This window comes from Vombatus ursinus, unplaced genomic scaffold, assembly GCF_900497805.2.
Source record: "Vombatus ursinus unplaced genomic scaffold, bare-nosed wombat genome assembly UNPS02001419.1, whole genome shotgun sequence".
Lineage (NCBI taxonomy): Eukaryota > Metazoa > Chordata > Mammalia > Diprotodontia > Vombatidae > Vombatus > Vombatus ursinus.
In genome coordinates, this window is record NW_020941197.1 from 23,306,182 (window position 1) to 23,332,545 (window position 26,364).

At 35.0% G+C, this 26,364-nt stretch overlaps 1 protein-coding gene across 4 annotated transcripts in view; it reads right to left on the reverse strand.

Moving 5' to 3' along the window:
- SPICE1 (spindle and centriole associated protein 1) overlaps positions 1 to 20,706 on the reverse strand; it is a 33,062-nt gene extending 12,356 nt beyond the window's left edge. Inside the window, exons 1-11 of one of the 4 annotated variants that reach the window (XM_027867751.1) lie at positions 20,608 to 20,706; positions 19,532 to 19,650; positions 16,107 to 16,222; positions 14,448 to 14,584; positions 13,885 to 14,025; positions 11,811 to 12,001; positions 9,944 to 10,075; positions 7,257 to 7,407; positions 6,527 to 6,742; positions 2,455 to 2,936; positions 111 to 291 (exon numbers count right to left, since the gene is read on the reverse strand). In XM_027867751.1, coding sequence (XP_027723552.1) covers positions 111 to 291; positions 2,455 to 2,936; positions 6,527 to 6,742; positions 7,257 to 7,407; positions 9,944 to 10,075; positions 11,811 to 12,001; positions 13,885 to 14,025; positions 14,448 to 14,584; positions 16,107 to 16,222; positions 19,532 to 19,650; positions 20,608 to 20,689 — 1,948 coding nt within the window. In that variant the 5' untranslated portion in view covers positions 20,690 to 20,706. Of the gene's footprint in view, positions 1 to 110; positions 292 to 2,454; positions 2,937 to 6,526; positions 6,743 to 7,256; positions 7,408 to 9,943; positions 10,076 to 11,810; positions 12,077 to 13,884; positions 14,026 to 14,447; positions 14,585 to 16,106; positions 16,223 to 19,531; positions 19,651 to 20,607 lie in introns of all 4 variants that reach the window. The other 3 variants (XM_027867768.1, XM_027867743.1, XM_027867758.1) reach the window with 3 other exon arrangements.
- Between the last annotated feature and the right edge of the window lie 5,658 nt (positions 20,707 to 26,364).

A 26,364-nucleotide genomic window follows, 5' to 3' on the forward strand; every position in this document is an offset into this window, starting at 1 on the left:
CGTCTGCCCCCCTGCCCCCCCCCCCCCGGCCCCATACACTACAGCCTTGTATTCATGCTAATTACTCATCTACTGCTCTTATTCCTAGCTTTTTAAACCACAATACCCACCAGTCCATGCTCTCAGAGGTGAATGACCAGGGGAACCTAATGGAGGGGAAGGATTCAAACAAAGTTTTTGCTGTTCTATTAACTGAAGCAATTTCCCTCGAGCCTCCACACTCTGGCGGTTCAGTTCTGCTATTCGTTCCTCCATGCTGTTTGGTATTTGTGGTTGCATAGCTGGAAAAGTCTTTAAAGAAAAATAAGAATTCAAAAACTCAATTATACAATCTTTCAGCATTTTAAATAAACTAGCTCTTTTCCTCATAAGAACTACTTACTAAATTCATGCAAACAGTGCTCTCTATAAACCTGCATAGCCAAACACAGCAGAATTTCATATGTGCAGTTAGAAATGTTTGCCTATAGCTATGGAATATTACTTCTTCTAGTGTTGGCACTGAATAAGCCCTTTTCCTTCTGAATGCATTTCTATGAGACTTGAAATATGTACCAGCAACAGGTCCGTTCAATTTATCTTATCCCCTTACGGGGAATGAGGCTGACAAAACCTATACTGTTTATCATAGCTTCTCCAGAATGTCTTCCTAACCCAGAGAGACCAACTATGTTGATTTAACAAAAACAGAGCTTGGTTTGCACCAATCCTTGAAGGGCTGAGGGGGAAGAGATTCTCATGGACTGTTCGTTTCAGTATACAAATGCATTATATATGAGAGCTCAGTAATTTGCTACAAAGACTCAATAGCTCCTTAGATGCCATCTCTCCCTAGCTAATTTTAAACAGTAAAGGTAGCGAAACTAAGAGAAGCTGGCCCAGGCCCTTCTATATCCCCTAGGTCAGGCTGCATCTAGACTTGAAGGCTTGAAAAGCAGGCCAGAGATTTCAGGCTATCGCTCACATGATGTGGTATGGGAACAGCTTTCAAGTTAAACTTTAACATTTTCCTTGAAATTATTTATCAAATAATTTCAATCTATCCGTCTTTACCAACCTACTATTATTGATAGTACATCTAACTCCTAACACACTGCAAGAGGGTAGTAAACACATACAGTGAAAGGAGCAAAGAAGAAATAGATAACAAGGAAGTAACTGTACATTCTATATAGGGATGCTCTAGTAATATTTTAATATACAAATATATCAGAACCTCTGAATTGTTTCATAAACAGATGTTGTTCTTGGTGAGGAAAGAAGAGGAATACAAATTAGAGAGATCATTAATTCATAGCCTATGTCTATTAATAGAATAGCAAGACTGAAAAAAGTATGAAATTAGGAAGTATTCAAGGTCACAGTAAAAGAACAAGTGAAGATTCTACACTGCAGTGTGACTCTGCAAGTATATAATCATCACAAAAAGCACAAGCAACAAATTTAAACATTTAGACTGGGAGGTGGGGGTGTTTGACCAAAATAAGCTTGTATCAAAGGCTCTTTAAAAATTTTACACAACTACTGTCCTCAAATATTCAAAAAATAAGCAGTCCATTATTCACACTATCCACTATATCATAAGCCCTGGACTTATTAAGTACCACACACATACAAATGGTCAGCTGTACTACCAATATTCTCTATACTACTATGCCAGAGTTCTTACGGCTGCTGCTATTTGTGGGACTCAATTCCCAACTTATAGTTCCTACCCCTCTGGGAGCCACTGCCCAGGAAAATCCTATTTGCTCACTGGAGCCCTTATCTACCCTTACTTGAGCTCTGACTGAAGCAGAGCTACCATTATGCCTTGCTCATCTATCCCTTCATTCCCCCCTTCCCCTGCTGGGACATCCACCATTAATATATGGCAGATGCTCAGAGCCCCCTCCCACAACATGACATATATACACCAAAGCCTTAATTAACCCGCGATGAAGTTTTTAAACTGCTGGAGTATAAGGGAAATAGGTAGAATCCTTTTCATGACTAGAAGGGGTAAAGATTTGCTCCTGGGATCCCCAAAACAGAATTCAGATTACCTCTTCCCATTGAAAAAAATATAAACCTTATAGTTAGTTACATTGTAGGTTAATAGGCTTTTATGGGCTAGCTTGGGAACCTAACCACGTTTTATAAGTTTTATGGCATGGTAACTTTCCAACCTACAAATAACAAACTATAATTAAAATTCTGATAAATAAACCTTGCATAAGTTGAAGACTGCATGTACATAGCATTCTTTTATATGTAATTCAAAGGAAGGTCTAGTTAAAAAGTAATAGCAACTACAAATTATGGCAACTGATTAAAAGAGAGTTAAGAGTTCTAGTGACAGCTACAGAAGTACCAAGTAGGAATACTAAGGAGACATAAATCCATCTATATACTAAAGTAACTAAATAAAAGTTGAATTCATCCCTAACTAGGCAATCTGTGATTGGTACTTACTGTTGTCATGTCATTTATATTTTCCAGTTTGGCCGGGTCTTGAAGTCCATCCCCTTGTTCCCCTGAGGGTCCTATAAAATTGTTCAGATGTGCTTTAATAGCAGAATTCTGCAGTGTTAACTCAGCAATTCGTGCCATCAGATCTTTGTTCTGCAGGAAAGGCTCGTTTGTTCTTAGCTGCTGTCCATCTCCAAGTACTGGAGGTTCTTCTGCAAAAGTATGGTTCCCTGAGGGCTGAAAATGGGAAGGAGGGCACTGGGCCTGCGGCACACTAGCAAATAAAGGTTGGGTTTTGTTCTCTAAATCTTCATCCATATGAGAAACTCTCCATCTCTGGGTGAAGAGACGGTTTTCCTCATTTGAGTTTGGAATTTCTACAGCATTAGGCAAGTTCTTCTTTTCCCAATTTTGTTCCTTCTCAGTTATTTCTACACTTGGAAGAATACGTGGGGCAGGACGAGTCTGAACTGTCCTCCTCAATACTATAGATAAGAATAAAGAAATGAGCAATGAAGTTTAATCTACAGTAAGTCCATGATATATATCAAGGTCATGAATATAATGTGGCAATATCAAAGAAACATCTTTATGTAAGGATTTGGATTGCAAATGGCTTCATTAATTCTAACAGAGAACATGCCAGAAACAAGCCACTTATCCTACTAATGTACAGACTGATTTTACTCTATCAAATCATTCTGAGTTGACAAATTCACATTTAACAAATATTTTGGCTAGAGTATGGGAAAACAAAGGCCAAAGAATCTTGATCTGGGTTCATATAACTAATTAAAAGTCTGATATTTAAAATGATTTCCTATTGTTTTGAAAGAATGATTCTTTATTCTCTAAAGGATATTTTATTTACTACTGGACCCTTTCTTCACACTTACATCTTTACTAAACTTTTTATCTAAGGATTTAAAATAATATTCATGATAAAACTATTCAAGCTAAGTAGTACTTTGTACCTCTCTTATGAACTTATGTTCTAATTATGTATTATAGTTATTTATATATATGCCATAGTCTCTCCAACTAAATTGTAAGCTTCATGAGTGTTACAGCAAGTCTTATTTTTCTATCTCCCTGGACATAGCCCAGAACTTAGCATTCTTTGAATTTATTGAATAATAGGAGGAAGGTTGATATAAATTAGTGAATTCTTTTAAAGAAATACAATTTTACAACTTTCAAGGATATAAAATAATTTAAAGTAGGCTAACAAAGTATCATCTATAAAGGTCCTTGCTTTAATGAACAGACAAAAATTATCTCAATTAAAACACTGTAAGAGTAGTTTTAGAAACAATTGAGAATACTTGGAAAAATGTTCTCTCTCTAAAGTACTTTTTAATACTTTCCTAATATCGATGAAGAAAAGATCAGCTACATTAAAGTAAACTTCAGTCACCAAATAATCACAAATTGCAATTAAGTTTGATGCAAAAGATTTTGTTTTTTTTTTTATTGAGTCTCTATCCTCATCTTATGTCTTCAGTTTTTAAAATCTCTGAGGAAGGTTTTATATTAGGAAATGAAGTTTTACACTGCACTTAGCATTAGAACTGAAATAACTCCTATATATAGGAAGTATAACAATCAAATTGCATTATCATTTAATGACTATCATCCTACATCTCTTCTCCCTTTCACAGCCAAAGTGCTAGAAAAAGTCATCAATGCGTATTGATGCCATTTCTTCACTCTCTTGCCCCTGAAATCAGAGGCTTAATTAAATTCAAATCAATAGAATTTTCTAAGATAAAATACATAGCAATTCAATATTTCTTAACAATTTTTACAATAATAAAAAATTACTGATCTTTTTAAGCAAGTTATCCTTTCTCCAAGAATTCTAGAGAGTATTTTAAAGAATTAGAGTAGTTCTTTTTTTAAACTCTCAAATATAGTCAAATATAGGTAAAGTTTACTTCAGTTTACCAAATACTTTCCAACTAAGTTAGGTAGCTCTAAAACTAGTCTTTTTACATTTAACTTCAGTACTTTTTCAAAGTACTGAAGTTAAATGAGAAAATTTTAATTGATCCACAATTTCATAAACGTGATATTCCCTTCAAAGATGCCAATCACAATGCATCTAAACATTCTCATCCCATCCTCCTCGTCCATATTCTTCCACAAATTCTACACAGAGGACATAACTTGTGCACTGGAGTCCTTTCTCAAAGTTCTTTAACATTTCTTTTTACATTCTCATCTAAAATCCATGACAAGATTTGAATTAAAAATCCTCAATAGATTAAGTAGAAAATTTTTGGTGAGGTAAGGGTAATCCTTACCTAAACATCTCTTAATTTCACAATTCCCAGAATATCTGGCACCCTTCTCCTTTGGTCACATTTTATCAACAGATGCTGCCATCTAACATATTATTAAGCAAATGTAAAAATTTCTTAAGTTTGCATCTTTGGATTACACAAGACACAGTCATTCCTTTTATTCATTCTGTAGGTTAAAAATTATTAAATAACAAGGAGCACCCTAAGTTATATATGAGTCAGTCAGTCAATAAATATTTTTAAAGTGCCTATTATGTGCCAGGCACTGTGCTAAGCATAGCAAACTTGACAATCAAATTTCATTTAATCTAAAGACTTATATCCTATACCTCTTCTCCCTTTCACAATAAAACTGCTAGAAAAAGTTATCAATGTTCATTAACTTGCCAGCTTTTCACTTTTCAAAATCCTACAATTTATATTCCAGTCACATCACTGAACTGAAACTGGCTCTCTCCAAGGACACCAATGACTGCTTAACTGCTAACCCCAATGGCCTTTTCTCAATCCTCCTTCTACTTGACATCTCCATCTTCTTGACCCCTCCCTCCTTTAGTTTCCAGGACATGGCTCTCTCCCAGCTCTACCCCAATCAGTTTAACCTCTCCCTGACTCCAACTTAATCTCTGACTTGATGATCCTCTATTGGGTGATCCTTAGTCTCCTGCCCAAGGGACCCCCTTAGGCTCTATCCCAGGTCCTCTTCTCTCTTTCCTCTGATGATTTCATTCATTCCCAAGAACTCAACTATTATCTTTATGCAGATGATTCCCCAAAGGGAACAATATGGTAACAATCATTCTCTGGAAATAATCTTATATCAACAGCCTGCTAGATAGCATTATCTATAGATACCGTATGTTATGATTGGAATTTTCTAAACATTTCTAAAATAGTTCTTATTATCTCCCTCATTAAACTTGCCCCTCCCCCAGCCCCTCTATTTCATTTGAGAGCACCACCTTCATTCCAATCAAACAGGTTCTAATCCTTTGAGTCATTGTTGATTCTTCCTTAGCCTTTCTCCTCCTTATCCAGTTCCTAAGTTTTGTTGATTCTACCTCCACATCTCTTGAATCTATCCCCTTTCATTACCTTACATGCCTTACCACTACCTTTGAGGCTCTCACCACTTCCTGCTTGGATGACTGACTCCTATGTGGTCTCCCTGTTTTCAGTCTCTCTCCTCACAAGCATTCTTCCAAAAGGATACCAAAATTATCCTCCTAAGGCACAAGAATGGGCTTGTTGTCTTGTTGATTATGTCACTCATCTACTCAAAAAACCTCGAATAATTCTCTATTGCCTTAAGTTAAAATACTAACTCTTCAATCTGGTATTCCCTCTATAGTCCAGCTGCACCCTACCTCCCTGGCCTCTTTTCTTATTACTCTTTTTCACAGTATGTGATGCCAGCCATTCCAAGGAGTGCCAGGGCACTCTCATTTTCACAAAGGACACGTATGCCTAGAACATACTCTGCCTCTTACAATCTGATTTCCTTCAAGGCCAAGTTCAGGTTCACCTCCTACAAGAAGCCTTTCATAATTTCCCCTCAACTCCTTCAATAATTAGTACTCTCTTCATCCCCAAATACCTTGTATTTACTATCTATGTATGTTTATTACCCCAACTGGAATGTAAACTCCTTGAAGACATGGACTATTTAATTTTTATCTTGGTACTCCCAATACCTGGCACAAGGCCTTTAACACAGTCAACACTTAAGAAATGTTTGTTGAGCTGAATTAGACAAGAAGCTTTCTTACCTTCCTGCAACGGAGGGAACTCTGGGTTGTTTTTTTGCCTAGGAGGTGTTAGCATAACAGCTGGCTCAAACATATGGGCTGGTAAACTGTTGGCAAGGCTCAAACCATCTGTGGGATTTGGCAACTGACTCAGTTTAACAGGTAATTCTTCCTGGGGGAATTCATCTCTTCTGAACATCAATGGAACAGAGACATTATCATTTACAACTGGAGCCTCTGAAGAAAAAGAAAAGAGGCTCTACTAAGTACACAGAAGTCAGGAATCACACCAACAATGGGCACATTCCACATGAATTTATGCACGTCTCTCTGGAATGCCAGGCAGCTACAGTCTCTCACTATACCCTAATAATACAGGACATCCTCCTCACTCAGCTCCTGACCCTCCCAGCACTGAATATCAAGGCCCCCGACTTCTAACTCCAGGACACGGCCCTAGAAAGATGGTGGGAAAGAGAAATGCTTTGGGGAGCTATCCAGGGGACTACAGGAAAACCATTTCAGAGAGATCATGTTCATCACTACAATAAGTTCTCAAGGTTCACTTGATGGTCATGATGAATAATGTAGTGTGCCTACAAAGTAATGAGAAGGATTTTACAAGCCACACATCAAAGTCAATGTCATTACTTTGTAGTCACATTCAATGGTAAAAGATAAAATAGAATTTTCCAAAATCCAGTACAACCCAGATATGGTTTCACATAATTCGATACTACCACACATATACCTTGACTATTGGCAATGCTTCTGACTGCAACTCCCCTTTCTGAGGCTACGCTTTCTTCTCTGATAGATCCTATTACAGGGACACCTTTAATGGCATGTGTGAGTGAAATTAGTTGCTCATCAGTTGTCACCATGTACTGCTGGAATTTTGCCTATGGAAGATAAAGAAAAAAAAATAACAAAATAACACATCCACATCCTGAGGTCAAAGCACCTGAATTAGAAAAAGGAAAAACAAAATAGGTATATTAAGAGAAACTATCCAACTCATAATTTAAAGTATTCTAGAAAGTTTAGGATGATTTTATTCTAGTCTAACAGGTTAAAAATGACTCCCTGTGATACTCAATTCAACAGATTATTAAGTGTCTACCATGTGCAAAGCACTGTGCTAGGCAGTGGGGAAAACAAAGTCTCTACCCTCAAGATCTTACAATCTATCATACAGCAATTCAACTCCATAAGCTTTTATGAATTTTGAATTATGAATTTATTTTCAGGACAAAATCAGTTACCAATTATCACATTTATTTTTTTTTATGGTTGATAAACTAGTGGCATAAGGCAGTATGGCCTCAAAGGCCTACATTTTAAATTGAATGAAATTAGAAACTGACCTAATATATTAGACTGCAAGAATAAGAGAGAGCTATGGTTCCTCTTTTCCACTTACCCCCTTTTCTTCTTCCCCCTACCATCACTGTAAGACAATAAAGAGAAAAGAAACGGCAAAAGAACACACACACACACACACACACGCACAGATAAAAATCAATTTAAAATTCAAAAAAGCAAAGTACCAACACAATTAGGAGATAGAAAAAAAGACTATGAAAGATACCCTGAGAAATACTTAGGGTCATAATAGAAATTAAAGAAATTAAGCCCAAATGATGATAAATAACAATTATAAAAACACAAGACTAAATAAAAGAACTTAAAAAAATAGAAAGAGCTTTCTAGATCACAGGCACTGAGGTTCTAGAATTGGCAGGGCCTTTAGAAATTCTGGAGCCCAAACCCATCATTTTGAAAATGAGGTCCAAAAAGATTAAAATCATATAGAAAAGTTAAGCAAACTGGGATTCAAACTTAGGCCTTCTGACTCCAAACCACATACTCTTTCAACTATACCACTTGCACATTTGGTTATAGTGAAGAAAAATAAATGCACTCAAAGTTAACTGAATGAAATAATTCTGAATAGGTACTTCTCAATCTTACACCTTTGACACTAATGACTACCTAATTCCTCCTTGATACTCTTCCTAAATTTGGCTTCTGTAATTCTCTGATCTGATAGAGTACCAGACCTAGAGTCAGAAGACTCATCTTCCTGAGTACAAATCTAGTCTCAGACACTTAATAGATATGTGACCCTGAGTAAGTGTCTCATGCCTCTGTTTCCTTATCTATAAAATGAGTTAGAGAAGGAAATGGCAAACCACTTCAGTATCTTTGCCAAGAAAACCCTAAATGGGGTCACAAAGAGTAAGAACAACTGAAATGAGTGAACCACAAAATACTCTGATCTTATGGTCTTCTAAATATTTCATCACATCTCTCCAAGTACTCTTTTTCTGCCAGCTGCACTGGTCTTAATTCTTCCAAAAATCAAGAAATGAACTCATGTCCTCTGGACAAGGTTCCACCAAAGACTCACTCGTAATAATTCTATTTACTACAGCTTTTTTTCAGGACTTGACTACATTATCACAGAATCTCGGAGTTGTGCTTCAGAAGCCATTTAATCCAACCCAGATCAGAACAAGAAGGCCCACTGCCACATCCCCAACAAGTGATCAGCCAGTCTTCACTTGAATACTTCTACTAAGATGGAAAATACTACTAACCTTCACCTTTTTTTTATCTTTTTATGCATAGTCAAAGAAACAGACTGACAATACAATAATACAATATGATAATACACAGATTTAGACCAAGGAGGGACCATGGAAACCACTTAGTCCAAACCTCTCATTTTAGAGTAAGGAAACTCAGACTCATGGAGATTAAGTGACTTGTCCAAAATCATACAAATATTAACCAACATAACAAGAGTAAGATTTGAACTCAGGTCCTCTGACTCCTAAGCTAGAGCTCTTTCCATTCTACCATTTTATCTCTTATTTTATATCTAAACAACATTCCTGAATCATCATATCTTGAATATATGTATAATAAATAAATGAAATCTGAAATTTGAAAACTGCTACCTATATAATTATTTCTGTAGGAATTTAAAAATTGTTATTAAGTACCAACTTATTTAGTACATATGAATGTTTGACACAACTATAAAGGGCACACAATATAACTGCAAAGAGCCTCTTACAGATTATAATGTATTCCTCTACAGTAAACAAGTAGTAGTTCAGGTCTACACTACTCTACTGGTATTTAGCATGAGTCAATCCATACTGTTTTAGAGATCCATCAGCTCTTCCAGAGGGTACACCACATCTCTGCCTCTTTCAACATCCTATATTGTAGCATGCTACTCAGTACACAGCAAGTGATCAATAAATGTTGTCAATGGTGATAAGAACAAATAATTAATAAGTAATTATGACTAGTTTCAAATACTGAAACTATACCATCAACAGCTATACTAGAATCCTTTATTAAATCTTTAAAGTAGGTTTCAAAATAGTCACACATTAAAAGCTTGGAATCTCATTAAAGTACTTGTAAAGCAGTATTTTCATCTCTGAGAAGGAGAATTTCAGCAGTCAGGGCATCAATTAATTCTCGATGATCACCTAATACCACTTCCAGGCGTTGCCTTGTATCTACCTCCTTACGCAGTTGCATCTCACTCTAAGAAAAAAAGGTAACAAATTCACAAGTTGAAAGGGAGAGGGTAAGAAGTGAGGATTATTCAAAAGAAAGAATCATGAAAAGTTATACATGCTTTAATACATAAATAGAAATACATGCCTTATACTGCTAATCAAAATGATACTTCGCATTGTAAGATTTCACTGGATAAATTAAGCTGCCTCAGCCCTTCCTTAAGAAAATTAAAAAGGGCATGATGAACAATGTGAAGACTATTCAGCTGATATGTCACAATTTAAAGCTACTTTTAAAATGATTTTATATGAGGAAGAATTTTAGACAATACAAACCATTCCTGAAATAACACAATTTGAAGACTGATCTCAATTGTTCATATCATGAGATCTGGTAAGAGAATAACAGTATGTCCAGCACTATACTAATGAAAATTTGGGTGCAGATTCAAAAGTGAATGACTATAGATTTAAATTATTAGGCATTTTCAAGACTAAGTGCACAAATAAGAGTCACAAAATTGATCATATCTTTTAACTCGGTGTGATTCTATTGCTAGAACTTAATTCCCATCAATTTTTTTTAATGTAAAAAAGGCCTATACATTTAAAAAAATTTATAGTTGCTCTATTTGTAACAGCAGAAGGTTGGAAAAAGGTGTGTTCAACAACTGGAACATGGTTGAATAAATTATGGTATATTGATGTAATAGACTCTTATGTTGTCACAAAATAATACATATGAAGGATATAAAGAGATATGGAAAGACCTATGTGAAGTGATGCAAAGCATAATCAAGGGAACCAAAACTGTATGCAAACTGACTGAAATTCTATAGAAAGGAAAAAGAAAAAACAAAAACAAATACAAAGCCAGAAGATATAGAACTTCAGGCTGACATGGAAGATTACAAAGAACAAAAGAATTTTTTTCCTTGTTTGTTAATTCATTAGTTGAACCTTGTTAAATACTTAGGGTCTGATATAAAATTTTAATTTTATAAACTCAAGCTTATAACAAAAATCTTAATTATGTGAATAATTCTACACTTTAAAAGGAATATGTTAAATCAATTACAATGCAAATGAACTAAAAAAAAGCAACATGCAAAGAAAAAGTTTTCCAATTTATTTGTTCTATGTATTCACGTTTGCAACAAAAAACAGCTTCTGCTAAGGCCATAATGACAGCATGCCAAGCCACCTATCAAGATAAAATAAAGGAATTATCTAATTGCAATAGCTATAGTTCACAGGCAAGCTACTACCTGAACTTAAAGAACATGAAAATAGGAAGCAAAAGGCAGTATGATGCTAAAATGTTTAGTCTTGTAATTTCTAAAATATTGACGAGGGACTGAGTTAACTATACAGTGAATTGTTTGTGCCTTTATCACAATCATGAAAGAGGAGCAAACTAATTCAATCTCATTTCATCTTTGCTCAGTTCTCAGCTGTGAACTAACTTGTATTTGGGTCTGACATATGTTTTGATCCATTTGATATATTTTGGTTAGGCTCAAATTAAAACTAGCATGTATTTCCTCATTATGATTTACACTTAGTACCCAGTGAACATCAATCTGAAGCTAAAATTTTATTGCAGATAATATTTAAAGTACAGAACCTTCTTATATTTATTATTAACTTTTACCGTCAAGTGTTTGTGGTACTTAGTTTGGTGCTTCAAGCTACTTTTAGATTTTTAACAAAGTAAACTAGAAATTAAAACAACCACTTAGGCCTGTACTTTCTCTTACCTCCTTAAGGTAGCGCACCAGCCGACAGAGGGAGCTCACTAGGGACAAAGTAAAACCAGTCAGACCTTGATTGTTTTTCCATCCCTTGACTTCTCGCCCTGTCCATCGTTCATATTCTTCCATTTCATGTTCCACTTCATGTATCAGGTGTTTCAGGGTATCCAGGCTGGAGCCATCAGCACTTGGTAAATCTGAAGTGGTTACGTTGTTAAAAGAAACATTTTTCTTCACCTTGGAAGGAACAGGTAAACCTGGTTTCTTCTTCACTGAGAGTGAGAAAGCAGCCTCTTTTAATGAAAAACCAGGCAAAGATGCATCCAAACACCTACTAGAAAAACCTATTCACATACACACACACACACACACACACACATACACACACACACACACATACATACACACACACGGAACTAGTTCAGATTTATAAGAATAAGAGCCATTTTCCAATTGATAAATGGTCTAAAGATAAGAATAAGCAGTTTTCTTTTTCTTTTGTGTGTGTGTGTGTGTGTGTGTGTGTGTGTGTGTGTGTGTGTATGTGTGTGTGAGAGGCAATCGGGGGTTAAGTGACTTGCCCAAAGTCACACAGCTAGTACAGGTCAAGTGTTTGGTCTGAGGCCGGATTTGAACTCAGGTCCTCCTGACTTCAGGGCCGGTGCTCTATCCACTGCACCACCTAGCTGCCCCTAGAATAAGCAGTTTTCAAGAGAAGAAACCCAGGCTATCTATAGCCATGTGAAAAAAATGCTACATATCACTACTAATTTAGAGAAACTCAAAGCAATTCTGAGATTCTACCTCATACCCATCAAATTGGCAAAGATGACAAAAAAGGAAAATTACAATTTTGAAGGGGCTGTGGAGGCACAATTATGACGCATTATTGGTGGGTCTGTGAATGGTTACAATCATTCAGGAACACAATTTGGAATTATACACAAAAGATTATTAAGTAATATATGTCCTTTGACCCAGATATACCACTGCCAGGCTTATACCACCCCAAAAAATCAAAGAAAAATGAAAAGGTCCCACATACAGAAAATTATTTATAGCAGTTTTTTTGTGGTGGCAAAAAACTAGAATCTAAAGAGATGCCCAGCAATTGAGGAATGGCTAAATAACTTGTGATATATGAATGTGACGGAATACTATTGTGCTATAAGAAATAAACAGATGATCTCAAAGAAATACAGAAAGAATGATATAAACTAATGTAGAGTGAAGTATGCAGAACCAGAAGAACAATTTATACTATAACATGCATATTATAAAAATGAAGACTTTTGAAGACTGTTCGAGAATAAAACAAGCAAACTCAAGAGAAAAATGTATGCAATACTATAAAGACAAATAACTTTGAAATCTATAAGAATTATGATCCATACAATGGCCATCCAAGATTCCAGAGGACCAATGACTAAATATATTATCCACCTCCTGACAGAAAGGTAATATAGATTTAGGGCCCAAAATAAGACATTTATAGTTTTGAATACAGCCAGTGAGAGAATTTGTTTTGCTTAACTACATATTTGTTACATGAAATTTGTTTTTCTTTTCTTTTTTTTCCCCAATGGAATGAGGAGTGGAAGGGAAAAAAACAGATTTTGTTATAAAAACAATTTTAAAACAGAGGGTTGGGGAGTGCTACCAATGTGGAATGCTATATATATTTTCAGATGAGGTCACTATATTAACTGTTTTACTTTGTTACAAGAGACCTCAAAAGACTTCTCATGGAGTGGCAGTAATCAATAAATGTTTATAATCTTTAAACAAAATACATCAATAAAACATAAAAATAAGATAAATTAAAATAAAATACATATTTGATATAGTTTTGCTTTTTATAATTTAGAAAGAGCATATTATAGCACTTACTCTAAATAAAATCGAATCAGTTCTCTACAGAGTTGCTTGGAATAGAAGAAGAAATTTCCTACAATCATTCAATAAACTTCTATTTTAGCTTGGTATCTGACCATATGCCAGGAAGAAAATTCTGTTCAGCACCAAAACAATTCTATCGCGTTAAACACATAATCCATCTTTATAAACAAAGAAACCGAACCTTTGGCTAACTGCTGTTTTTGTTTTCTTGAGTTAGGATTCAGCACTTGTCCCACAACATAATTTGAGTCTACATTCTGTACAGGTTCGTCAGGTGGTAGCCTTGACTGGATCCTCTTGACTGCTTGAGTAGCATTCAAAGCTGTTGAAAGGAAACAACTTCACCTCATGTGAACAAAATACAAAGTTATTTAAATTAACAAAAATATCAGTATCATACTCAGGCTAATATGGCCAAAAATCAATTGATGCTTCTTCCATAATGGCCCTGTTTTATAAAGAACATTACACAGTAGTCGTCCCCTCCCTTGATGGGTCATGGGCCACTGGAGAGTGATGGATTTAGGGCCAGGAGACCAAAATTCAATTCCCAGTTCTGATGCTTATCTGGAACCCTGGGCAAGTCATTTAATTTCTTTGTTCAAAACTCTATTTTCTCACCTGTATAACGGAGATATCTCCTCACAAAACTGTTGTGAAGAAAACAATGCATAAGGTTTAAAGTACTATGTAAATATGAGCTATTAAGAATAGTATTAAGAACAATGTATTGTTGGAACTAACCTCTATGTTCCAATGATGGAGTAGCAATTGTTGGAGTTGTTGGTGGAGTTGTTTGTGATGAAGCAATTTTCTGCCGCAAACTTGTACGTAACTTAGAAATGAATTCAGAATTCTCTTCATTTAGGCGCTGAAGAAGCCTTCAGAACAATTACACATACATAAATAGTTATGGTTTAAGTAGCAATAAAATATCAACAAGTCTGACTGTTAAAATTGTTCAATTTGATTAAGTGTATAATAACTTTTAGAATCATGCAATAGCAACGTTTCAAAACACCTTATGGATTATCTACTCCAGTTCCTTTATTGTATAAATAAGACACTGAAGCTTAGCAACTGACTGGCTTAAAATCAATTAGATAGTTCAAGCAAGGATTGGAACCTAAGTTTCCTGACTTTCAGCCCATTTTACCAGATTGTCTCTAGATCAAAATAGAAAATACATTTTTTCACTTCCAATAAGAAAAAATGATTAGAGAGAATGACTACAGAAAGCAGGCTTTAAATAATCAACACTACTGTACTACCTACTTATTATTCAAGAATCACCATATGAACTTCCTACATAGCAAAATTCAGTACGAGGCATGGCCATCCTACATCATGATTCCAAAGCCTACAGTATCAGAAAGATTCATTTATAGGTATTCTTGCTTTCAAGAAGTCTTTCAGCATTAACTCCAAGAACTATGTTAAAGCAAGCTCAAGTGTTCTCAGGCAGAGAAAGCTAGATTTGAAAGAAGAAAAACAGCAAGTCTGAAGATAACACTGCAGAATTAAAATTGAGTGAAAACTTCATTACCATATTCCACAGTAAATTCAAAATGGATATACAACTTGAGTATTAAAGATCACAACATAGGAAGAGAAGCAAATCATATACCTTTTACACCTATGAAAAGATGATTTCTTAACCTAACAAGGGATAGAGGCAATTATATGCAATCAATAAACATTTATTGAGTGCCTACTATGTGCCAGGCATTGTGCTAAGAACAAAAAGAGACAAAAAACAGTTACTGCCCTCAAAGAACTTACAATCTAATGGGGGAGATAGTATTGCCTTCTAAGAGGTAACTAGGAAGGTGGGGGAATTTAGGGGGGAAAGATAATGAGTTCCGTTTTGGACATGTTGAATTTAAGATATCTACTAGACAACCCTGGTTTTGGAGGTGTTGGCTACTGGTCCAATAACAGGGTTCATCAGACTGCCCAATGGGATACACAGAGAATCTAACCATCTCCCACAGTGATTAGCAAGAATGAGTCTGGAGAGCTAGACACTCTGCAATGGTCAAGGAGAAGCTTCTCCAGAGCAGTGAGCCACCCTTCCTCCTACTGTAGCAGTCTAAAGACAGAAGATCATTCTGCCTGTAGCCTTCTCTTGTTCCCCTCCTCCTCTGTGTTCCCACCTGTGGATGTCAGCTTAAGCCACAAGCATTCCTTAGGAGAGAAAAAATATGCTTGTTTTAAAAAAAAAAAAAAACCAAACAACTACTGCTTTCAGTGTCAGTGGCCAAGTCTGACTATTTGGTAAAGGCTTTCAATTCCAAAGGTGGAATTCCAAAGGACCATAGTCCTTAGAAGATACATTAAATAAATATATGAAATAGTTTTGAGAAGCAAAGAGTCATAGAGATTTCTTTCACATATTCCTACCTGTCTGTTCTCACATTAGACTGAAGGTTCATAGAGTCATCCAGTTCATTTTCACTTTCTTCTGACTGGCTGTTGACAGTTTCTTCACCTTCTCCTTCTTCTACTTCATTAAGAGCCTACCTCAGAATATATCACAAAAAATTGTGTATTTAGATCAATTCTCCCCTTTCTTAGGCTCCAACTACACAGCTACTAAACCATATAGGGAGATAAGTCATGACTTACTGCTCCTTTGGGGACCACAGAATCATTGATCTTGATCAGGGGTGAGCAAACTACAACCTGTCTGATTTTGTAGAGTCCGCAAGCTAAAAATGTTTTTCATGTTTTTAAATATAACAAATCTTACTTAAAAAATGTAAAAAAGCCATTCTTAGCTCATAGCTATTCAAGAAACAAGCAATGTGGGCCAGAGTTTACTGACCTCTGATCCAGTTAGAGATGCAAGGAACTTAAAGATGAGGTAGCTCACTATTCTTTTTTTTTTATAGGTAAGGAAACTGAGGCTGAGATTTTAAATGAATTGCCTAAGATCACATAAGTAATAAGTAGCAGAATTAGGATTTGAATTCAGGTACTACGAACTACAACCTCAGGGCTCTTTTCCACTGCTACATATAATCAAAAGATTTAGAGTTAGTAGGGGTATTGAAAGTTACCTAGTCTATACTTCTGATTTTATAGATGAGGAAACTGAGGACCAGACAAGTTAAGTGACTTCCTCAAGGTCACAGAGATAATAAGTAGAAGATGTGGATTTTAACCAACATCAGGCCTTTTTCTACAACATCACTGTTTTCTTTACTATATAAACCCAAAGGTTAATCAGAGTTTGCTCTAGACCATGGTTCTTTCATGTTTAATATGATTTTCTTATGTCTTTCCTAGATGTCACCTATCATTTTTTGTTAACATAATGTTTCTATTCCTTATTTTTAATCCAGTATGTGCTAAAAACACCAAATAATCCAAACTATAAAACCTGTACCTAAAATAGAAGAAAAGAAGCTCTGAATAAGATTTCAGGGCCTTGCAAATGAAGTAAAGCATCCCATGGCTTTGTAATAACATCTGTGTAGCTTAGAAATTTTTGTCACTTAGGTTGTTAGAACTCTGACCTCCATATAAGTGGGATGTTAATATATGCCGTGTGTGTGTGTGTGTGTGTCTATATATGCTATGCATATTATATATAATGTTAATATACATGAGCTATGCTATTTTATATGCTACATATAGCATATAGCATAATTCTATATATAGTACAAAGTGATAGTTTAGATATAGCAGATTAATAGAATTGTTTTCAAATATATTAACTCAAAATAGTTCACATTTAGCCAAAACTGCAATATACTAGCTACTTTTAAAAATTTTTCTTAAAAAAAGAAAATAGTCAATATCACTTATCAAGATTTTACTGTATGTATAGTTCTATGCTAGGTGGTATGGAGAGATCCAATGTATTTCCTTTATGTTAGGTCCAACAGAGTACCAAAATTATAACACTGTCCTTGAGAGGTAGTATGGAGTGGTGCACAGATGGTTGACGCATCTAATAGCTTGACACATACAAGCTATGTGAGCATAGGAAAATCACTTAATCTCTCAGTGTTTCAAGCAATTATTTTAGGATTATGAGCTGTAGACGGCACAGATGTACCAGAAGAGTTTCCTATACTGATTGAATGGCCTAAACAGAAAATTCTGCTGTCTAACATTAATATCTTAAGATTACCTTATAAGTAAAAGTGACTTATAACAGTTATTTTGTTTAGTATTTTATTAATTAAATCCCCTTGGGTGATAGTGGGGGCAGGGGTCAAAGTTGAAAATTATCTTATGCAAGTTTCTATGAATTATATCACTGCATCATAGTGAAATTTCTGTATATTTAACAAAGCAAAAAAAAAACCCAACAAACTACTCACTGAGAAATAGTGAATTCAGAAAAAAGGAAGATGAAATTTGTGAGAAGTTAAGATTAGCGACTACTTTTAAAGAGAAATAACTTTTATTATTTGAAATAGATTTCAAAGTAGTCAAAGTGTTGCCTAGCAGAGGTCCTTATCAAAGGTGCTTTAATAAATAAGAATGAATTATAATAAGTTCATCAATTGGCATGCCTAGAGATATTTTAAAAGAATTTCCTTTTAACGGCTTCAACTACTAAGCTAAACTCCTGTTTACAGTACCACTTGATGTAATATATAAAGAAGGGATCTACTAAACAAAAAAAAAATACAGTCACAAATTCTGAATTACTACAGTATGAATTAATTTATTTCCACTCTCTTCTATAAAGATTTTTCCCTTTTTGTTTCATTAGGTTTTTCCTCCTCCACTTACTTCCAGATTTGCAGCTATGTTCTAGAGGGGTAAAGTGTCTGTACAGGAATTCTAGACTACGAAGTAAAATACATTACTAGATAGTTTTATAAATACTACATTGAGTAAAATCTTGATTACATAGAATTGTTAAGGTACATGAAATTATTAAGGAAGTCTGGTTAATTTCATTTTCTGGTTAAAGAATCCTTGATCTGACCCTTATTCCTGAAAATCTTTCAAAATTATGTTAGTTCACATAACCAATTTAATAAGTAGGTTTATGATTTGACAACATAATTAATATAATACTTTACTTAGAGTTTACAATGTAGTCTAAATATGTTATTTTATTTGATCCTCACAATAACCCTGCGAGACAAAGAGGTTAAGTATTACTATTCCCATTCTATAGATGAGAAAACAGGAGTTGAGATGTTAAGCGAACTTGCCCAAGATCATACAACCACCCTCAGAGTCAGGGCTCAAAGTAAGGTCTTTTGACTTCATATCCAGCACTCTTTCCACAGTTAGTTCCAGAAGACATCAGTTACATTGGGTCAGCAGAGATCTAGAAGGTTGGGCTAAGTATCTACTGCATCCAGGATAGTCGTTAGAAGTTGTCCTTATTTTCCCCCAGGACACATTTTAAGCTATATTTTTAATATAAGGTTTTCTTGTTATTTGCCTCTTTCAAAAAATGACTGCAGTAAAAGTTTGTGTTAATATCTAATTCCAATTAGTTAGATTCCAAACAACTGATGTAGTAATATTTGTCTACATAGTCAGTAAATTCCTCATTTCTCAAAGCCACTATAGTTTAAACATACTAATAACGTATAAGACATGTAACCATAAAAGAATGACACTGATTTGTGTATTGTTTTTGGAATTAGTCATATTACTTTATAGCTACTTTTTTCCTAGCACAATAATACCAAATAATACACACAGAATGTACATGGCAATTGAGTAATCATTACTATGACAACAATCTCACATTTGATGCTATTTTAACTGTTTAAGTTTCAACTGCAAAGCTTAAATTTAATTCCAGCATTTAATATATTGTTAGAGTTAGAACAGGATAATATTACCTGAGGGTCAATAGCAGATTCATTAAGAATTGACTCAGTAAGAGGGTCTTTTTTTGACACAATAGGGCCGGAGGAGGAGTCAATCTCAGAGTCAGGAGCTACTGTTACATTAGGATAGCCTACAGAAGACAAAGAAGCAAGTCGAAATTATGTGGTTAACTCACTCAGTTGATTTCCATACCATTGTGTATTATTACAGGATAGCTCTCCATTTATATACAGTCTTTTATGAAATACTGAACCCCAAATTAAAATAAACAAGTTTTATATTTTCAGTTAATATACTTGTGTGCCCCCCCACAGAGAAGAGGATAATTTAATATACTCAAAATTGGCTGAGTTCCTTTTGTGTTTTCATCTTCTGGAGGGGATGGGAGAGGACTGGACCTGTGATCTCACTGGGACAAAGAATTCCTTATAAATAAACTTCCTCTACCAACTTAAACTCTCAGAGTACCTGGGGCACTGAGAGTATAAATTGCCTGCCCACGGCCACACAGAAGTGGGTCTTGGCCCCGTGCCTTCCTTATTCCAAGGCCAACTTTCCATACACAGTATTCCACACTGCCCAAGTCATTAAATATACTTTTAAAGAGAGGACTTTAAGGAAGTTTTTGGTTTCAAAATGAGATTTGTTCTGACAAAGTGTTTTATCTTCTGGATTAAAATTTAATAATTAGTTGCTATGTTATGATTTATTATAATAATTAGTTGTAATGAATGTCAAATGGGTCACTTCTTGTTAATTATGTAGTACCTAATATACAGTTCCTGTAAATATCTTGAAATAAATATGTTTCTGGAACCCAAATATTAGTCTTCCATTAGCTATGCTACTTGAAGCTAACAAAGAATCTCAGACTTGAAACGGACTTCAGAGGTCATCTAGTGCAACCCATAAAATTCCTAAAGGACACAAGCAAGTTAAGGATACCTAACAGAGATGTGTGTACAGGTTCATTAGCCAGTTTGACCTATAAGTCCAACTGGTAAGGGAAAAGAATTGTATTCAATACACACTGGTGGTATTATTGCTAATAAAAGAAAATCTCTTATGCTTAAATTAAACAATTTACCTGTGCGCCTACGAGGAACATCACCAAAGAGATCTTTTGCTACAGCCATCATCTCATCAGATCTTTCCAATGCATCTTGCATCTGGTAGTGATCAGAGAGAATCTAGAGAGAGAGGTCGGGGGGAGGGGAGGTAGGGGAAGGAAGAGGGAGGGGGGGTGGAGAGAGGGAAAGAGAGAGACCTGATTACTCATCAAAAACTTCAAAGCCTAGAGAAATAACCACAAAAATATGCAAATAGACTCATTTTAACAACCAATTTCCTTATAATGAAGCTACTTTCTTGCTTTAACAAGTCATTCTAACATTCCTATGTTAGGAAGGGAAAAAAAGCCCCTTTACTCTAATTAGTTCCATGTCCTCTGCTTACATCCTATATTCACTCCTGCCTTCATTTAACTGGTGTATTTTAACTTAAGGTTAGGACATATAGTCTTTTCTTCTCCCACTGTTTCAAGTTTTCATCCTGTAGAGAACTGGGGTAGGGGAGAGAAGTGCCCCCCACAATTTTCTCTTTTGGTTGACCATCCTAAATCTACATCTGAGAAAAAAAAAAAGACCTTTATTAACAAGAATGCACATAACAAGAATGTAGGGAGGTAAAAAAGAAAAACTTGAGCACCAACCCTTTTTATTTTATTTTATTTTATTTTATTTTGCTTTTTTGACTAGGTGAAGGAGTTAAGCGACTTGCCTCGGGTCACACAGCTAGTAAGCGTCATGTGCTGAGGCTGGATTGGAACTCAGGCCCTCCTGACTCCAACACCAAAGCTCTATCCACTGCGCCACCTAGCTGCCCCTATTTTTTTTTTAAGGCAAAAAACCTACTTTTTATTGCTTTACAATTCACCAGTAGACAAATAAGGCCCCTCTCACCTTTCCTGACTCTAAGAACCTGCATAGTAGTTTCCCCAGTTCTAACTTCATCTGTCTCCGAGGAGGTTAAAAAGATCTATTGTTCCTTGGGCCTTCGACAGCTGTAGAACAACTAACTCTTCGCTCTAATTCTTTCCTTACCTGTATTTGTCCCAAACACTACCAGTTCTTAGTACTTATTAATACCAAAGAGTCCACAGAGCTGGGATAACAAACAAGAGGCAGGACACCACCCAGTGAAGTTGCACTGATGAGAAAGTGAACAACATCACACTTGAGGAGGAAGCTGTCCAGGGGGCTGAGTACAATGGGAGAGATGCTGAGGAACTTTCAGGGGAGGTGAACCAGAGCTCCCACTGATTCTATCTTTGAAGGTCCCATCCCCTCTTTTCTATTACCACTAGCACCATCTTAATCCTGGCTCAAACTATTCTAATCACTTCCTAACCAATCTCCCTGACTTCAACCTCTCTCCTTTCCAAGCCATCCTTTATACTACTACAAAAGTAACCTTTCTAATGTAAAAATTTAACTATATCACTCCTATCGCTTAAAACAAAACAAATAAACAAAAAAAAAAAACAGCAGTTCTAATTCGCCTTCCTAATAAAATACAAGTTTCTTGGCTTGGCATTCAAGGCTCTTTACAATCTACTTCTAACCTGCTTCAACTTTATTCACTTCATTCCCCTTTACACATTCTATAATCCTTCCAAACTGGACTACTTGCTATTCCCTGATCTTACTGTCTACTTCTTCCTATCTGAGTGCCTTTGCATATACTCTCTCTTATCCCCTAATTTGAGTCTATTAATATCTTCTAATATCTATTATTATCTCTTTTAAGGGGCAGTTTAGGTGCCATCTCATCTACTGTGCCTTCCATAATTTCTCCAGAAATTGTGTCTGCCCTCCTTTAATCTCTTTTTCTAACTTTGTATTATAGAAATTTCCCACACTAAATTTCTCCATTGATGTCTATGCATAGCATGGAAGTGATCCTATGATACTAGCAGAGCCCAAGCTCTAAGTAAAGAAGATTTCAAATAGAAAACCAGTCTCTGTGACAGCCTGGTATGTCTGGTATCTGAGGACCAAGATATCTACATACGGAGAAGTTTATGACCAGACGACCACAGAGAAGGAATTTTAGGACCACGGCAATTCTCTAAGTTATAGAGGGATATATGTGTGATCTGTGTCACAGGAGTAAGATATACATGCCAATTATATCAGAGAACCTTACAGTACTGAAGTATTATAATTATTTGTGTCCAGGTCTCATCCCCCTGTCAGCCCATAAACTCTTTGAAAGCAGGGACTCTGTCATTTTACACCTTTATACTCCTAGTTCCTGGCAGTGGCTTACACACAGTACACACTTGACAAAGGTGTATCAAACCAAATTGAGAAATCTGATATGACAATTCCGTCCATTCAGTAGTCAATTTTAAAATGATACCATTTTGGGGAAGCTAGGTGGCGCAGTGGATAGAGCACCAGCCCTGAAGTCAGGAGGACCTGAGTTCAAATCCAACCTCAGACCAAACACTTGACACTTAGTAGCTGTGTGACCCTGGGCAAGTCACTTAACCCCAATTGCCTAAAATAACAACAATAATAATAATGATGATAATAATACCATTTTCACTTAGAGACAGGCACAGTAGATACCTGTATAACATAAAATATTCTTACCAAGTTTTTGTTTTTTTCAAAACACTACATTGTGAAGGTTATGATACTTATAAACTTTGGTGTCAGCAAAGTACCTGACAATTAGGCTGTTAGGGCTGTAAAATTACTGTGGCAGCTCAAAAACCATGAAATTTTATTGGTTGCTTTGTGAAGTTCTCATCTTTCAGGTAAGTAACATGTCTGAAGGCCTTTCAAAGCCTAGGAATTATCTTAACTACCATATTATTAGCTTATCTTTTCTTAAACATATTAAATTAAAAAGTAATACACTCCTCCCACACTTAACAGTTTTTCTCTACCCTAAAAAAAACAAAAAACTATCACCTTATAGCCCTCATTTGTAAGTACTTATTTACTAAAAAATAAGTTTCAAAGCAGCAACACGACATTTTAAAAATCTAATTATATTTCAATTATATCATATTTAGATGTGTGTGTATATCTTTTACCCTGCACTACCTAACAATGTCCCACAATTTGTTACTGTTTATAAGTAAAGAGTACAACTAATATTTACCTTATATAAACCAGAAACAATAGGCATATATCCCTGCCTTCTGCATACTCCATCAAATGGATTTCTACCCTAATAAGACTTTAGCACTGTGCCTGACACATAGTAAGTGCTAAATAAATTCTTGTTGCCTGAATATAATATATCTAGTTGGAGCAGAAAGTCTTACATAACAGAAAAATTGTGGATTTTGGAAGACAGACTGAATACTAGCTGTGTGACCTTGGGCAAATAATTCAATCTCTACAGGTATCACTTAAGTCAAAGAGCTGGAAGTGGATGATCTAAGGCTTCTTCCAGTTCTAGATCCCCTGATTCTAATGTATCAAGCTTTTAGAAATGAGATTCTACCTGTATCAATATTGGAAAAACCTATGCCTAGAAATTTGTGCTTCAGCAAAAAATAAAACATACGACCTGGTGGTTATACTGAAGAGTATTCTATTAATGCCAGAAAAATTCATGTCAAAGGAAAGCTACACAACTGAAATATTTTTGTTTCAACTAAAAACTTTTAAGTTTATCATTATCAATTGGTATTCAGAAAGCACCCATGTTATCATTAGAAACTTTACTACAGAAACTTAAGAAGCAAAGAAATAACAAAAAAGAGGTACTCCCCTCCTCAAAAAATGTTAGTTATCATCATCATCATCATCATCATCATCATCACTTGGTTGAGATCAAAATCATACAGAAACATAATGAGGTACACACAATCCCTATTGTCTCATCGGCTACCATAGTTGTACCGAGGATGCTTTCAGTAAGCTTACAGAGGATACTTATATCCTAACGCTTTTAATTAACTATTTATTCCCTAATACTTTTAATTAATAACAAAAAGGAACGCTATTTTACATACCTGTGCCCAAAGAACATTAAAAAGAAAAAAAAATAGTATGATGGTGCTTGTTCCAAGATTATTTTTTCTTTTTCCTTAATATGATAAATGGAATCTATTCAAAACCAAAGGCCAACATTATATGTCATGAAGAAATGCTAGACACCTTTCTAATAAAATCAGAGGTAAAACAAGGATAACCATTATCAACACTCTTATTTGGATTATCTTTAAGGAACCTGGAAATTTACAGAAATGATAGCCATAGCAATAAAACAAGAAAAATAAATTGAGGAAATAAGCATAGATAAAGAGGAAACAACATAATTCATTTTTTGCAGATGATATGATAGCCTACTGAGAAAACCCTAGAGAGTCAACTAGAAAGCTAACTAAAATAATACCTTCCACAAAATAGCAAGATATAAAATTAACTTACACAAATCATCAGCCTTTCTGCATATCACCAACAAAATTCATCAAGAAGAGATAGAGAAATTGCATTTAAAATAACTACAGAATGTTTACAATATTTCAGAGTCCACCTTCAAAGGAACACACATGAGATATATGAATAAAACTACAAAGCATACTTTATAGAAATAAAGGCATACCTAAATGAAAGTAGGGATATTAATTGCTCATGTTTGGACTAATATAACAAAATATAATGTGTAGATATAATAAAAATGATATTTCCTAAATTAATACACTTATTTAATGCCAAATCAATAAAATTACCAAAAGATAACTTTACAAAAAAGACAAAATAACAAAAAAATTAATCTAGAGGAACAAAAAGTTAAGAAATCTCAAGGGAAATAATGTAAAAAAGTGAGAAGGAAGAAGGTCTAGCAGTAACAGATCTCAAACTACACTACAAAGCAGTAATCATCAAAACTATTTGGTACTGGTTTAAAAAAAAGACTATAGTTCAGCAGTGAACCAGATTAGTTACACAACATTCAAAAGACAATAAATGTTTTTATTTACACACATAGATATAGATATACATATAGATATAGATACAGTGTGACAAACCAGAGACCCCACCTGAGGGGGTAAGGACTTAGAATTTGACAAAAGCTACAGGGAAAACTGGAAACTAGTCTGTCAGAAATTAGGTTTAGAATATTACATACCACAATAAGCTCCAAATTGGTACATGACCTGGATATAAAAGGTCACATCATAAACAAATTAGAGAAGCAGGAAAAGAGTTAGCTTTTTGCAACTATGGATGAGGGAAGATTTCATGACCAAACCAGGGATAAAGAGGATCACAGAAGATAAAATGACTGTTAATTATATAAAATTGAAAAGCTTTTGTACAAACAAAAGCAATGCAGTTAAAATAAGAAAGGAAAAAGTTAACTGGGCAAAAAAAATTTAACTAAATTTCTCTGGTAAGGTGTGATATCAAAGATATAAAAGGAACTGATTTAAATATATAAAAAGAGTCATTTCCCAAAATATAAATAAATAAATGGTCAAAGGCTATAAATAGTTCTCAAATTAAAAAATCTAAGCTATCAATAGCCATATGAAACAAAAATGTTCCAAATTAGAGAAATTACAATTCTGAGATTCCCCTGAATAACCAACAATGTGGCAAAAGGAACTTTAAAAAAAAAAAAAAGAATGATAGCTGTTGGAAGGACTGCAGGAAGATAGAGCCAATAATAATGAACTGTTAGTGGATATATGACTTTGTCCAGTTATTTTGGAAAGCATTTTAGAACTACAGTCAAAAAAGTTACTAAACCAGGCTTACACTTTGACCCAGCAATGTCACTGCCACATCTGTGCTCCCAAAAGATTTTTTTT